The sequence below is a fragment of the Acromyrmex echinatior genome, chromosome 11, assembly GCF_024713525.1.
Source record: "Acromyrmex echinatior isolate Ae372 chromosome 11, ASM2471352v2, whole genome shotgun sequence".
Taxonomy (NCBI): domain Eukaryota; kingdom Metazoa; phylum Arthropoda; class Insecta; order Hymenoptera; family Formicidae; genus Acromyrmex; species Acromyrmex echinatior.
In genome coordinates, this window is record NC_141862.1 from 11794474 (window position 1) to 11811568 (window position 17095).

Below are 17095 nucleotides of genomic sequence, written 5' to 3' on the forward strand. Positions count from 1 at the left end.
TTATTGCGGTACTCATTCAGAAATGAAATAGAAATTTTAATGAGTGTTATCTTTATTTTTTTCTTACATTCAATAACGAGCAATACTTAGCAAAAACCAAAGTACATAAAATTAAATGTTCCGTATTTTTATGACATATATTTTGCACAATGTTAAAAGTAATCTCGAAGAATTTTTAACTAATTTTATTAAATATCTATTAAGAATTATTATTAAATTTCATTTAAAGTTTTGTTTGCAAAATAAATTTGATTCAGTAATAAATAAACAATTTTTGAAAATAAGAAAATAATAAATTTTAAAATCGTTATTTTAAACGATTAATTTTCAAAAATTTTACGTGATTTGTAATAATTAATAAATTATATATTTAATAAACTTCACAATTAAATTTTGATTTTCTCTACTTCTTTATCTGCATACCGTTTCTTTTCGTTACACGTGTCCTAATTTAATAAGAAATTTCTCGCAGTAAACAAAAATATAAAATAAGAAAGTTCTGAGAATAAATCTAACATAGAAAATAAAAAAAAAGCCAGTAAGAGTCAACGCAGTTATTGATGTGCAAAGAATATATTTATTCATATAAAATTAATCAAAAACACAAACACTTCGATCATCAGTTTGATCCTCATAAATGCCACAAAAAAGAAATAAATAAATAGTTATTTAAATATATTCATGAAATTCTGCGATTGTTGTTAACAAGTAAGTATCAACAAATTGAATAATCACAGTACAAAATTAAATTATAACTTAATGAATTTCGAACAATCCGACAATATTTTTTGTTTCTAGATTTATACTATTTATATATCATTCATGGCACTTTTCGAAAATCAAGCGACTTTTGTGCATCTAAAATCGATGGCATTAAGAAAGTAGCATTCACGAAGAATTCACACCGCGAGCAGAGAAATTACGGAGCTGGACGACGTATTTCGATGAGGAGGAGGCGGAACTGGCCTGGATCTCTAAATGCGATCTTGTGGCGGATAACGATGGAAATTCGCATTCTTGCGATGCGAGAGTTACGTACGTACGTCACTCGCGTGCCGGACACGGTGCGTCAACCGTACGCGTGATTCCAACGTGATTTCATTTCACGTCACGCGAGAACCGAATCTCGCTTTAATGATTTTTTGCCTAGCACAGAAAACGGATCTCGTTTTGATGCGTAACGCGATCTGAATTTTTGCCCTCGGCAAAATACGAACCAAATTTCATTCTTGAACGAAACTAACGTTTCGACACAGTAAATAACAGTAAATTCTTTCTTTAGTTCAACCGAGATTTACTTTTCAACATTTTTTTATTATTAAAAAATAATAAATATTTTTTTATTATTTTGAAATAAATATTTTTATTTTTAAATCGCGATTTTAATATTGCACACGAAATATAATTTTGACATAATAGGATTATTTTATTTTTAAATAATATAAAGTAAGAAATAAAAACTGCATTAGCAAAATTAAAAATGTATAAGGTAATATATAATCGTAAATATTTAATTATAGTATTTACACGGAAAGAACGGTTTTGCTGAAATATTTACAAATTTAGCTGCATATTTGAAAATAATTTCTGTTGGACCATTAGAATAATTATGTAGGATGCTCAAATTTAATTTAATTTATTACAATAGCAAAAGGTAAAGTGCTAGCAAGACTGCTGCTATAAGTCTGTTTATACAATTGATACAATATAATAAAAGAAAAATATACAAACTCGACAGTACTTCTAAACAAAGTAGAGTCAATAGCTAAAAATAAACGAATAAAATTAAAAATTAATTAAGGTAATACATTCATAAATAACTTAATACGTTATAATAACAGATAATAATAAAATAATAATGAATTAATATAAGCAGGTAAAAATAAAGATAGACGCAGGTAAAAACGCACTATCACGTGCAATACAATCAAATTGATTGTTATAATGTTAAAACTTTTTACAATATTATTCGTCATGCTCGAGATTTCTACGTAATAATTTTGATGATCCAACAAAATTATTTTCAGATCTGTATCTATCTAAATGTTTTAAATCGTCCTTCTGCAAAATCGTTTTTTCGAATAGTTATAAAACTATTACAGAGATTAGAATTATTGACGTGAGTTGTCGTTGAAAGCTCTCGATGCTGAAACTTTCTTCCCGAGGCCGGTGACCATGAGTAGAGCTCGCGCGCCCAAGGTCATTGATTCCACCGGCAGTTCCGGCTCGGTTTCTGGGCCAGGTTAACCGACGGTCCCGCGACGGCGACGTCCGGAATACCTTCGCTCACCGTGACGTCGACTTGGCCCGATACGGCAGTCCAGTAACGAGCCGGTATAATTCAGCGATGGACGTGAATTCGTCCGAACCCGCGAAGTTCTAATACAAGTTCCTTCCAATCAATCAGCAAATTATTAAATTTGATTATAGACTATTATAACTTCGAGGTCCTTTTGATCAATCAACAAATGATTAAATTTGATTATAAAATATCGATTAAATTCCACGAGGAACGACTGATTTCATAAACGTCCCTTTAAACGGAAATTTAATTTTAGCTATTTTATTATTTAATTCTGGCTATTTTATTATTTAATTCTGACTACTTTATTATTAAAAGACAGTAATTAATTACTTATGTGGAGTACTACAAATATTGAACAGTATTATTTTTAATACTTAAAATAAATAATTGATCACTGTTCAGCAAACAATCCAAGAAATACACAAAGTCAACAAAAAATCAAAATTTTTATTTTAATTCTTAACGTCGATAAACAGTTAAATATAACAAAAAATCATTTTGACTTTCATGATGTCATAATAAAGTCATTTTGGCTTTCTCTTGACTTGCTTATGTACTTTAGAAAGCTGATGTTACATATCCTTATTTTAAAGACGTCATTTTAATATCAAAATGACAAAATAAATAACATCAGTTTATTTATTGGATAATTTTCAGTATTAAAAACTGACCAGTGTTACATTTCAAGCGAAAACCTTTAGAACTTTTTTAGAATAAATCCAATTACAAATGTGATGATTAAATTGTTAATTTAATTGTAATTCAAGTAATTGAATTTGAGATATCTAAGACTTATACAAATAATTTTGCAAGACCCTGCTCGTAGCTCGCTTAGCCAACACGTGAATTACGGCCTTGCCGCGTATCGTCGGCGCCTCGCGAACATTCCGTCGCGCAAAATGCGAGTTGGCCGTTCATTCACGTCTGAGTCCCCGTTCAACAGCGGGACATTGATGCAGCGGCACGTGCGAGTTTAATCCTTTGAAAAAGAGTTTCCGAAAGTCCAAACATCGCAAAAAAAGATTTCACGGATACTGGACGCTCTGATAAATAAACGAAAGGTAGATTAAACTTCTATCATATAGACAACCTAGATTAATTCTTAACAATAAAGAAAAGTATCAAATGAAAGGATCAAACTTTCGACGGCTTTTAAAGCAACTTTGTATAATTCATTTTAACATATAATTCTAAGATAAAATAAGCTTCCTTTCTTGTCTGTCTTTTTTTTTATTCCAGTCGAGGATTACCAGAAGTTAATTGTTAATTAGTAAAAGCAGTTTTTGCAATGGAGGTGGTTGACTGTGTTCGACGAGCAGCAACGACGGCGTCTCGTTGCCCTTAATTGACATCATGAATTACAACGCAAATAACAAAAGCGAGCTCGTGTTAAAAGATGGCACGTGGGTTTACCTTGAGGAGGTCGTGGTGCATCGATCTCATCCTCTTCCTCTTTTTCCATCTGTGATGACAGGAGAATGCGATGACCCAGCACCAGGAAATCCTGCAGATGGTCGTACCAAATCGCGATTGTACGTGTCTCAAATCTCAGATTACTTTAGCTGTATTAAATTTATTATTACGATTAGAAATTATTACATTTATTAATTTAAAAATATAAATGTAATACTTGAAATTAGAAAATCTATTTATTGTTTTATTACACGATTATATAGAGTACAGATTTATCACTTTTTTATCATATTTATTACGAATAACAATTATTATTTTATTTATCTAAATTAACAAAGTAACTATTTCCTATTAAAAATATTGGACTTGGACAAAAAAGTTTGCAATAAAATCTCGAAATTATTTCCTGCATTTAATTATATATATAGTAGAACAGTAATCTAATCAAATGTTCTACATTAAATCATACCGATAACAATTATTTTTATTACATGTCCTTCACATTAATTTGCTGGTGTCAAAAAAAGAAAAAGCTTCGCGTGGGGAAAGATATGTTGTGTACACGGCATGTATTATATCTAACGGAAGCTGGTCTAAATTCTTTGGAACGACTCGCGTGCGCCTCATCTCATCTCACCGCGAGCACGATGACAGCATCCGGCGATGACGTCATACAATTGCGACGACGGCCACCGCCACAGTCGCGATGATCGTGCACGATGACGTCGGCGATGATCACAGATCGGCGACGGCAACAGCAGGAGGAGGAAGGAGCTGGAGCCCCGAGTCGAGCCGGCAGGAATCGACGGTGCACCGTTTCGTCGCGGGGCCCAGCCAGTTCCTTCCAGATCGCCGTGTCGTCGACTTCTTTCGGATTCTCGCGGATTCATCGAGCTCTCGGCAATTCCGTACGTCGAGCCGGTCGTCGATCCGCGACGCCACGCCGCGTCGCGCCGCGCCGCGCCGCGCTGCGCCGCGCCGACCGGACGCCGTCGCCGATGACGTACATGACAGTGACCCACATACCGCGGTTCCGGTATGCCGCAATTACGGTCCGCGATACAGTAATCCAGACGGGTCCGGTAAGTCGAACGAAAATCGAGCGGAGTCCAATGAAATGGAAGAACAGTAACTAGCATCGACCGTAATCGGAAACTGCTCGATGGCGATTACGCGGTATCGATTTTCAATAGCCATTTCGCACTGTAACTTGGTACCGTACTAGCATTTAACGGTGATTTCTGATGCGATCGTTTGATCCAGTACGATACGAAATGAATTGTTAAATAAGTGAAATAATTGTAAAAAAAGAATTCAAAATAAAAAGTGAAATAAAATAACGTAGAATAAATTGAATAAAATTGGATGGCCGTTAATCCCTGAATTGTATTATATTTATTGACGATGGCGATTTTAAAACAAAGTCATAATTGCGCGGCCGCATTTAAATGTAATTATAATTGTATATTATTGTAAAGCGCGATTACCATTTTAATATTTGATAAATTAAATCTAATATTTCATAAACTACTACGTTGGGTTCTAAACGTAGTTTATAAGTCTCAGCTTAATGTTGAATCAATTATATTTTATTTAGAATTAATTAAGTATCTATTTATATGACATTAGAATGACATTTGCATTAATTGAAATCAAGAATTGTTTAGCGCAATTCGTTTAAAATTTCTTGCTTCTTTTGGTCAGAACTCGTTTAACACAAATCATAGCATGCTGTTATCACCGCAATATTATCACCGACACCGGAGAATTAGATATTCGCGTTTAGTCGGTCGCGAGATCGCGCGACGATGATTCAATGCCGGATGATAATTAACATTAGTGATACATTAAAATCGACTCAGCATCCACGTTCGACCAGTCGCAGATCAGCCTGCAGTAAAATCGAGTAAGTACGAGAGTTGGATGAACGCTAAATGTGGCACGTAAACGCTTTTTTCCCCACTCGAAATGAACGCGTGGGTTTTTACTGTGACGTGAGTGAAAATAATTACAATGTCTCGATCCGTGTTAACAAAGTTGTATTAGAAATTATTCTTTCCTGGTGACTAATCGCACACGATAGCGGATCTGAAATTTTTTAAGAATGGAGTTTACTCGTAGAACATGAAGATCTACGAGAACAGCGAGAGAAGTATACGTATTATGTTAGCGTATTATAACTCTATAGGAGCATAATATTATTTAATATTTTAAGCATATTCTTAGAATATTAAATATACATTAATATTATGCATCTATAGGGGGAATGAACCATAATAGAATAGAGGAAAAAGAGATGCAAATCTAGAAAAAAGTAGCAACTTATACTTCCGTCTATATACATATATTCAAAAGATTTCTTGCGGTGCAAGAAAATGACGAATAAAACGAAAAACTGTAATATATAGCGATTAAAATAAGGAAGGGTTAAAAAATTTATTGACGATTATAATCTTGAAAAATTGCTTTGATATTAGAAATTATAATAAAAATATATTTCTATGATTATTATAAATACATTATAAATACAACGCATAGCAAGTCTACAAATGCATAATATATGTACATACATTGGTATATATAAATGCATATCATACTTTTACAGAAAAAAACTGTTTACCTACAAAACAATTGTATTCCAAAGATGAAATATTACGAGGTTAGAGTTAATAATTAAGAGCAATAATCATAATAAAATTACGTAATTAGAATCTTACGCACAATCAATTATTTTTTATTGCATTTATTATACTATTTATTTATTTTACTAGTTTCTTATTATACTCATACATTATCAGAGAGCAAATTGTACCCGATAATAGGGAAGATTCCATTGACATGTATACGGGCGAAGGAACTTGATAAAATTCAAGAAGGCGGTAATTTAATCACGCATTATGTCGCCGCGTGCCAGATTTAGCGAGGAATACTTGTTCCAATACGCGAGATTCTATACCGTTCGTTACGTTCTTTTATCTTTCTTTCTCTCTTTTCTCTCCCTCTTTCTCTCTCTCTTTCTCTTTTGGCCGTCAATGCGACATGCAAATATTTTGGTGGAAAACTCGCTGCACTGAACGTAAATGTGTTAATCCTTTCGAACTTGTTTACTTCTCGTATTGTTGGAAAAATAAAAAAAAGCAGCGAGTCTTATCACTTTATTTATCATGTATTTTATTCTAATAGATCTAATTATCACTAACGTCCGGTGAATCCTGCTAAATTAATTGAATCAAAATGACGTAGAGAAGGATACGCAATTAGTTTTTACATTCTCTCTAAAAATTAATTAATTCCTTAAGTTTATTTAAATTAATCGCAAATTTTATTTTTGTTAACGCAAAAAAGAATTCTGCAGTGTCTTTTATTTAACTATAATGACTGACTAATTGGGCCATTTCTATTCGCGGAAGAAAACGGCGTTTTCTCTCATGTTTCCCTCCACAAGATTTCCAGACGACTTTCATGTTTCTCAAATTATGGAATAATATCATTACATCCTGCCGTAACTAAGGATCAGGATAAAGTCCATCTATCTTTCTCTCCCTCTCTCTTTCTTTCTTTCTCTCTCTCTCTCTCTCTCTTTCTCTCTGGAGAATGACTCGCGCACTCGAGTTCATCGACGGAAATACATCGCACTAGTCAGAATGCCTTTCCTACGTTCACCTAAGTAATACATCATCTCTCTATACACCTATATACATATTACAATAAAACACATTAAAAGGACTAACTGAGCGATTCATCTTTTACGTATTCGAACGGAGGAGTAAAATCATCATTAATCAATTTCAATTTCACTTTTACTTCAATTTCTTTTCCGATTCAATCTGACTTTTATTTCACGTCTTTTGACTCGATTCGATTCAATCGCAGATCTTTTAAAAAATACTTTTACATTGTGTAATGACTTTCGTGAATACATTCTTCATTGTAGGGACCAGCGAATCTCTTGCCAACTCTATCATGATATAAGAAACAAGATATTTTGCACTCGAGTCGACTAATCAGAAAATTAACCCAAAATTATGTTTTAATTAATTAATAAGAAATTTGCCCCAAAATTATATTTTCGTCATTATGCGTAATTAAACACCTTGTATTCTTACGTGAATTTGACGATCCATCGCCGCGGATTTTCGGAGCTAGTCGTCAAGAAGACGCACGCTGAAGGCTGCCGGTCGGTTTGCTTTCTGCCTTGAACCGTGACAGTGTGATAAAAACGACGGCCGTTAATTGATCCGCACGGGCACGTGGAACCATGTACGGATTTACGTAATATGTGAATTTGTAAGAGGCATATAAACTCACTGACGCCGCGATAACGTATCGATACGAATGTACGGCTAGCGCGTGGCGTCGCGTCGCGACGCGTCGACGCGACGCGACGCGCCGACTCTAATCGCCGAGATCTCTTTACCCGTTTCGCTATATGTCAAACGGAAAACTTTCTTTGTGGTATTACTATTTAATTGGTGATATTACTACTCCAGCTTTGGTTTAAGACTATGCGAACTGGAAACTATACTCTCTAAATTCTTTGGAATGAAATCTCACTCTAAAGAGTGACAATTGTGCCAGTTTTAAAAAAAGAGTGGCTCAATCTTTAAGAGATTTCACTCTTTAGAGTAACAATTTACTCCAAAAAGTTTAGAGTATAAATTCATAAGAAATTTGATTAGAAATATGTTGTTGGACACGAAGAACCACCTTGATCAAATATGGCGTTTTTCACTCAAGGAAAGATTTTCTCTTCCCTTTTTTCATCAAAAAAAGCATCATGGAATCTTTACAGAAATCTAATTTTGGCCAATGTATTATTAACAAATAGTAATTAATTATTATTTATTTGAAGTTTTCTAAAAATATTCGACAACATGTTTTTAATACTTAAAATAAATAAATAATTAATTACTATCTTTCAGTATTGGCCAGTAGTATTAGATTTCTGAGGTTTTCGTGGTTTTTTCCAATTTAAAAAAAAAAAGGAAAAGAAAATTTTCCTTCATTTTTCATTTTTATAATATTTATCTTTGCACGATGCTAATTTTTATTTATTTCAATTAAAATCGCATCAAAAATATACAATATTATCAACAATTTATTCATTCGCCAAATTTAAATTCTTGTCTTGTTTTTAATTTCGATACCAATCTTCTTTTATTAATGTATGAATTTCCGCTTTCCAACGTTATTTCTGGAAGAAACTGAGACGTGATCCATGTTTTTTCTGCAAATCTTGAGACTTCTCTGCGACGCATGTTTCCAGATAAGCATCTTTATTGTGCATTGACGTAGAATTCTGAATAATTTAACAAGCTCAAATTCTCATCAGAGAAAAATTGTCAAAATGCTTACTAAACCCGCTTTTTCTACGATATTGAAAACGAAGAATAATTCACTTTGTAAATTTAGTTCCCTGAAATCTGTTTTTTGTACTTACACTCACATTTAACGGGAGATCTTATTTAATTAATCACTGTACGCTTTTTTTTTATTAAAAATAAAAATAAATAAAATTTATATAAATTATTTATATAATTTATGTTTCTCTTTTATGACAATAGAAGAGAAATTTATTATTATATTATCTCTTATTACTATATTTACAATTCACATATTTTCCATCTTTTAAATTTATTTACAAATTTTCAGTACATTAACATCTTTCTAATAGGATGCCTAATTGAATATCAAATTATTAAATTGCTTGTGATATTAATATGTTACTATGGTAGTTTAATTGCCTTTATAAATCCGAAGAACCAATTCGGCACGCAGTTCAAATGACTACATATCTGGTATATAAATTCACATGGAAATTATTCAAGCATCTAAGATCCAGCTTTGACCGTTATAGGCTTTAAATTCTTATTTGTTGCGTATTTACATCATCTTAATAAATCATTTATTATTGCTCTCCTTCTTTCTTCAATAAAGATATCTGCACTTGCATGCTATTAATTGTAAAAAATACGCTAAGTAGGAGTTCTAGAAGTTCAACCATTATATTAGTCTTTTTATTTTCTTTTCTTCTAAGAAGAAATGAAAGACTCGCGATGCTACTCGCCCAATCACGTTGAATCGTAAAGTTGTTCGATCGCAAATGCTCAAGTGTGTGTGGTGACATCACCTGACAGGTTACACCTGCATGGTGCGGAGTGGTCATCGTGCATTCCATGGGATCGTGAACCATGATAGTCTGCACATTTCCAATTGAAAGACTTTTAAGAACGTGACTTCTTAAGAAGGAAAAAAGAAGTCGATCTTCTATAACTTTTATGATCTTTTGTGACAGCCTCTCTCTTTTTCTTTCTTTCTCTTTTTTTTATGTTTATATTTCTCTTGAAATGTTGTGTAATTTTAAATCTCGTAAAATTTTTACTATAAATATTGAGAAGAATGAAAGGAATAAAGGGAGAGAGAGAGAGAGAGAGAGAGAGAAGTAATAATTAAATTTGGAAAAGATTTTCTTATTTCACAAACAATAATTCTTTCTGGATATATTTTTTAATATATATCTGAATTTATTTTAATATGAATTAATTTGATTTAACTAATATAAAGTTTAACGTTGATTATAATTTTATAATAATTAAACGAGAAGAGCCTGTCAGACAACACAAAGTATCAAAATTGGAAACGTAAGACGTCTTTGACGTCTAAAAGATATCTTAAAGATGTTTTATGTCTTAACTTTATCTAGGCTGATTCGATCGAAGGTCTTTGACCGACTAAAGCTCTTCTCATTTAATTGCATTAGTTATGTATCGTTAATTTTCTTGTTATTATAGATTAATCTTATCTTAAACTTTCATAATTCTTTTCCAATTACTGAGTTATATTGAATTGGAAATTCAATGCCGACTTAAGATTATATTCGAAGACAAAACTGTGATTTCTCGAATTAAAAATTAACCTATGACAACAGAAAGATTCCAGAAGAAATTGATCGATTCGATATCGTCGGGTCATGTCATTCGATGGCGATCATCAAAAGCGAGCGATGCGTCCGGATGAAGTCTTCATCGGCCATAAACATATTAGATAAGGTCGGTGGGACTTTCGTCCGTTTGCAGGACTCGTTAAACGACTGTCAAAATCCCAACTCGACACGAGATCAACTTTTGAGATCAACACATCTAATTTTTGATCAACGAGGAATTATTTTTAATGGAAATGTACATAAAAGAAGAAGCAAGTCTCCAAATATTGTAAAGTAGATTTATTATAAGAAATGAAACAAAATGATCAGACAGAATGATAAGTGGAACCAATCATTATTATGTAAAAAACAAGTGTAACACAATGTGCGACATAAGATTTGTTTTTTTATTCCTGCAGTAAATTGCATTAGAATTCTCTTTCTCGCTTTCGTCAAATTTAAACATATATCTATCTCACTTTAAATTTCAAAAGTGTATACTAATTCCAAAAGTGTACACTAGTTTAGTCACAAAAAATAGATCTTTGATGTAAAAGAAGCATATTGAAACAGCTAATCAAAAGATCCAAATGCACTTTCCTATCCTCTAAGTTCTGTGAAGTAGAATCTCGCTTTAAAGAATGAAAATTGAGCCAATCTTGAAAAAGAGTAGCTCAGTTTCAATCTTTAAAAGAGATTTTACTTTTCAGAATGACCATTCACTTTAAAAGTTTTAGAGAGTACAAAAAAGTGTGCATATATAAATAGTATACTACCGCATTTAGAACAGCCAATCAAATTTGGGCCCAAATGCTTTTTCCTAAAGAGTTGCAGACGCCCCATTCTTAAAAATTATAAATGAAACAAATATTATAATATCCATTACATGTATATTATAGATTTCCCTAGTATTTTCCTTAGTATTTTCGCAAGCAATATTTTTCACGAATAAAGTAAATTCTTCTACTGTGCATGGAAGGATTATACGACTTCATTAAGCAACGCACAAAGAAATATACAGTGAAAGCAAAATATATTCGTACAAGGAAATTTTTTATAAAAAAAGTCTTACTTTTAGAAAATAAACATTAATTAGCAATTTTATACTATGAATACATTCTATTCTAACATAAACGAAGGAGTTTCGCATGTATTCTTGATTTTAAAAGTTAAATTTCTGGACTGTATGAATACCTTTTGAGCATCCAAACAATACAATTTTTAATTTTCGTTTTTTTTTTGGATGCTATTTTCTATAATTAATACACATCTTTTTGATATATATAATTTTAAGAAACATAGTCTATTTTATTCTTTATGAATAAATTGTTAATTACCCAACAAGAAATACTCGTCAATTAAACGTCGAATCGACATAAAATTGGTATTGAAATCATCGTATCGATATCGATTCGACATCAGTTCGACATGACTCATTTCTCGCTTGATAATTACTTTTTAAAAATAAGTTTTTTAAAAAATATTTTCTCTGCACAAATACTTTTTGCACTCACTGTATGCACAAGTTGCTTATCACTCCTTATTATGTTCTTTTCTGTGCATTACATTATATGTTTTACGGATGACATAAGATGACATAAGAAATTACAGCAATGTTTGTGTAACACTCAAAAAAGTGATTTTGCAGTTATAGCGAAAATTAGATAATTTAATTAAATACGAAATAGCTAAAATAGATTAATTTATAGTAAGTGCTGCAATATTGGATATGTATTACATCCATATAGACAAAGATAAAATTTAGATTTGTGCTATAAATTCTATACATATGATACATAATTTTCTTATGATACATAATTAGATACAAAAAGCAGCTATAATTCTAGTTGGATCAACAAAATATTTTTTTGCGTGAATGGCTCTTAATAATAAAATGGAACCAAAATTCAATATAGGGACGCTAATAATAAGTAAAGGACGATAAATACGTGCAAGTTAACTTTCCTTATTTACTTAATTCTATTTTTTTAATTGATACATATAATTTTTGAATTATTTGTTTGTCGAGAGGAATGATAATATTTCGTATCTTTTTACAGACACAATTTAAATTAAATTCTCTCTTTCTGACTTTGACCTTTAGATATCGTTGAAAGTCGGGCACTTCGGGGGCATCTTGTATATTATTAAACGTATGTTTAATAAACTGTTTTGTAAGTAGGAGAGAATATTGTTGAGAAGAAAAGAAGAGGAAAATAAAATTTGCAGACCTATCGCGACCTCAGGCAAGACCGGTATCGCTTACACAGTGGAGCAGTATCGTCATTCCCGTGATACACGCAGTTGTCATGCGACGAACGACTGACGATAAACAGTGACATACACATATCCGTCTTGAAGGATCATAATCGAACTCGACCTCTCCGACGATCGACAGTTTAAAATTGCTTTGCAATCAATTTGAAACGTGTCTTGTAAGAGAATCTCCCGTTGTTTCTCGCACCGTCTTTTTGTTTTCGGAATTCTGGTGTCGCAGTGCTTCTTCGGTGTTCACGAAAATGAGCGAGAAGAAAACTGAATCTCAGGAATTTGACGAGAAATTGAGGAAGGATTTGGAAAAGCAAAACATAAAGAAAAAAGAGCAATTCAAGAAATTGATGGAAGATACCAAGAAGAAACTGACAGAAAAGCCTAAGACAGAAACTTCGCAAAGTATCAAGACTACGTCTAAAATCTCTACTTCCAATAAACCTAAGGATCCTAAAGTTACGGACACATGTCAAATATCCAAGACTATGAGCGAATTGTCTATCTCCAGCAAGTCTAACATTTCTAAAGCTATAGAAGAAGAATTTCAAATGTCCAAAACATTTACTTTTATGCAACCTGAGACTTCCAAAGTATGCCAAATACCTAACATTACGTCAAAAATTTACACTTCCAAAAGCAAAACTGATCGTAAATTTCCAGAAGTATGCGAAATGCCGAAGATCGCATCCGAAACGTACACTTCTGACCAATCTAAATGTCGTAAAATTCCAGAAATGCACGAGATTACATCGAAAGAATCCACCAAGCTAGAGGCTTCTGAAATTCTAAAAGCAAAAATGTTCCAAATGCCCAAGACTACATCCGAAGGATCCATCGAATTTGAGACTCCTGAAATTCCAAAAACTGCAAAAATGTTTCAAATGCCTGAAATGCCCAAAACTACGTCCGAAGGGTCCATCGAAATTAAGGCTCCTGAAATTCCAGAAACTGCAAAGATATGCCAAACACCCAAGACTACATCTGAAGAGTCCACCAAACTTGAGACTCCTGAAATTCCACAAGTTGAAAAAGTGTGCCTAATGCCCAAAACCGTGGACGAAGTGGACGAAGAGTCCACCCGTATTACAAGTGAAACTTTTGAAAATCCAAACGTTGCAGAAACGTCCGAGAGTTCTCAGGAAGTCCAGACTACGTCCGAATCTTCTACTTTCAACAAAACAGAGGAAATTGAAATGTCAAAAGAATGTGCAACGTGCAATACCGAAATCGACGAGATACATGGAAATACAGAATCATGCTTAAAGTGCAGTTCTACACCAGCCATTCCCATAACAAGTGATGAAATGGAGAAGAAACTATCAACACATAATAAACCAAAATCTATAGATGATGAATCCATTACTATAGATGATGAGCCCACTAGTATAGCCTCTATTCTAGTTGATGACTGCAAGTTAGACGAGAAAGAGAAGGATGATTTACAAAATTTCATTAAGCTTGAAGAAAGTCAGTTTAAAGAAAATCTCGAAGAGGAGTCTACGAAATCAGCTGATGATACTGGCAAGACAGTAATGATACCCGTCATCGAAAAAGTTGTAAGTTTTAACTTAATATTTTCTCTCTTAATATTATTTTATAAATTTTAATAATTTATTTTAAAAACATAATTTATGAATATTTACTTTTCGAAATTTTAAATTTTTTAAAATATAAATTTATATTTTTAAAATTAGCTTTAAAGAGTTAAATAAATTTAAAGAATTTATTTCAGTTGTTTCATAAATTTAAATCATCAGCCAATAATAGCTATGCAAAAAATTTTGTTTACATAATTTTATAATAGTTCTTATTCTGACGAATCTAATTTTTCTTTCCCAGAATAAATTGAATTAAATTTCTTAAATATAATTTTATTCACAAAATTAAAATAAAATACAGTTAAGATGGGAGTTAACTAAAATCTTGAACATTTAATGAAGGAATTAGCTCAAGACATGATTAATGCACGTAAATTCTGGCCACCTATGTCAGCACCGAATTTTGAAGAACATCATTTAGTCTTGGCAACGCATCATTTAGTACCCTCGCTGCCGATTGGGTTCTTCGAAATGTTTGCAGAAATGATCGAAGTTGTCACGAAGAAGCCAGTTGTCTTGTTGTACGAGTGCAGAAACAACCGACCTATCGCTACGGAAATCGCCGATATAGGTACGCCTAAATAGATTTCTCAAGAAAGATTTTACTATTCTAGAATATAAACAAAAAGAAAAATTTCATAAATACATCTGAAGGTCAATTATTATTCTTCGTATTATTTTTCTTCAACGTCTTTTCTTTAAATATGTATCCTTAAATATCGTTTCGTGATGTTTGACTACGATAGTTTTTTTATTTTAAAGCAATAGCTTATAAACTTTGTTTATTCACGACCGACAGAGAAAAAAGTGTATCCTATTAAAAAATATAAAACAGTAAAAAAATAAAAATTTTATCTTTTAACTAATTTGTGCAGTTATCTTACCCGCGGCCAAAACATGGAAAGACGGTGTACTCTTACCTGCAAGCTTTGTTTTTGATCATCGTTTAAATAAAGACAAATCAGCCAGCACATACGCCGATGTAATCGTCGCAAAGGATCGTGCTCCGCATATTCAAGTAAATGAATTTAGCAATTTTTAATTATTTTTCTTATTCCTTAGTCTATAATTAATATAGTTTAATTATGTATCATTAAAATTTGTATTTATTTAAAAATAATAATTATAAGATGTACATTCTCTCAAATAATTTTAAAATTGACAATCATTTATTAATTGCAGAATATCATGGATTTGCGAGGATATAGATGCGCTGTTCCAAATGAACGACATCAATTCTCCGCCGCTGGATTACTCTTTAATTATTTGCGCTCGAAAGGCGAAAACATGATATTTTTTGGCAATATACTCGGTTAGTTGAATGTATTTTATCTATATATATATATAATTGATGATATTAACTATATCAACTATATGTATATATATCTATTAGTTGTATGTCTGTTTCATTAAGAGCTTCATTATAGAGATGCATCAAAAATGTCAAAAAAGAATGCCAAATTGAAGAAATAACAATAGTAAACGAAATATTGTTGAACAAAAATGTTAAACAATATTTGCTTTGTCTATCGTATCTTTCCAATGAATCGAAATACTTTTGAATAATAGGTACAGACAAAATTTTTTTCAATTACCTTTTCAATTCAGATGCTAGCACGCAGCTCGAAGTACTGGAAATGGTCGCCAGTAAGCAGGCAGAAGTGGGGATTCTGGAATCAATGGCGATAAAATGTAACAAGTACAACGTACCCGGTGTGGATTCTCTTCACATCCTCACCAGCCTGGGACCTTTGCCGCCCTACCGCATTATGATCAAAAATACATTAGGTATAATAATCTATGTTAGAATAGATATTGTCGAAAAACATTAGAAAGATCTCGTAGAAAATAATCTTTGTTTTCACTGAGAAAAATAATTACATAGAAGTATGTAATTATTTATGAAAAAGAAACTTTAAAAATTAAAATAAAAACTTTTTAAATGAATGAAATAAAGATAAATAGTACTATGTGTAAAATAAAAAGAAAAAATTCTTTTAATCTACTAAAATCGAAAAAAATAAAGCAAAGAAAAAAATATTAGGTGTTGGAATTAATTCGTAGCGTTTTACAAAGTATTTATAAGTTTTAAAAGTACTTTCATTAATGTATTTTTTAATGCTCATGTGAAATAAATAACATTCTTTCATTAAAAAACGCTACGAATTAATTCCAACACCTAATATCTTCGAGGCGTTCTATGCATGCTTTTAACTTTTCTTCGTTTTATTTCTCTTCGTTAATAACATATTTTTCTCATTTTATTCAGTGGATGAACTGGCTGAAAAACTCACAGCTTATCTACTAAACATAGATAAGTATGAGGAATGGCTGGAGAGACTATTGCCCTATGGCGTCATAGGTTTTGCCAAGAACTCTATGGATTACTACAATCTGGTTGATAAAAAGTGCGTAGACACTAAGGTGCCCTACTATTAAAATTATTTTACATTATTTATTCTTTACTTCTGTCTTTTATCGTTTTATACATATATACATTTATAAATGAATTCTCTTTTTTGCTTGAATATAACATGTAGTATTTTATTAAATTTAAATAAATATAATTCACAAATTTATTCTTCA

General features: G+C 31.9%; 1 protein-coding gene and 1 long non-coding RNA gene across 2 annotated transcripts; both read left to right on the forward strand.

The window, feature by feature from the left end:
• The first annotated feature begins 55 nt into the window (after window positions 1-55).
• On the forward strand, window positions 56-5069 carry LOC105144300 (uncharacterized). The gene is made up of 4 exons (XR_845888.2): window positions 56-708; window positions 799-3366; window positions 3545-3837; window positions 4246-5069. It is a non-coding gene; the product is annotated as an uncharacterized LOC105144300 (long non-coding RNA).
• A 7835-nt stretch (window positions 5070-12904) lies between these two features.
• On the forward strand, window positions 12905-17084 carry LOC105144299 (hypothetical protein). Its single transcript, XM_011053131.2, has 6 exons — window positions 12905-14467; window positions 14852-15080; window positions 15385-15527; window positions 15692-15821; window positions 16118-16297; window positions 16779-17084. The coding sequence occupies exons 1-6, from the start codon at window positions 13160-13162 to the stop codon at window positions 16946-16948; spliced, it is 2160 nt and encodes a 719-aa protein (XP_011051433.1). The 5' UTR covers window positions 12905-13159; the 3' UTR covers window positions 16949-17084.
• Window positions 17085-17095: the final 11 nt, after the last annotated feature.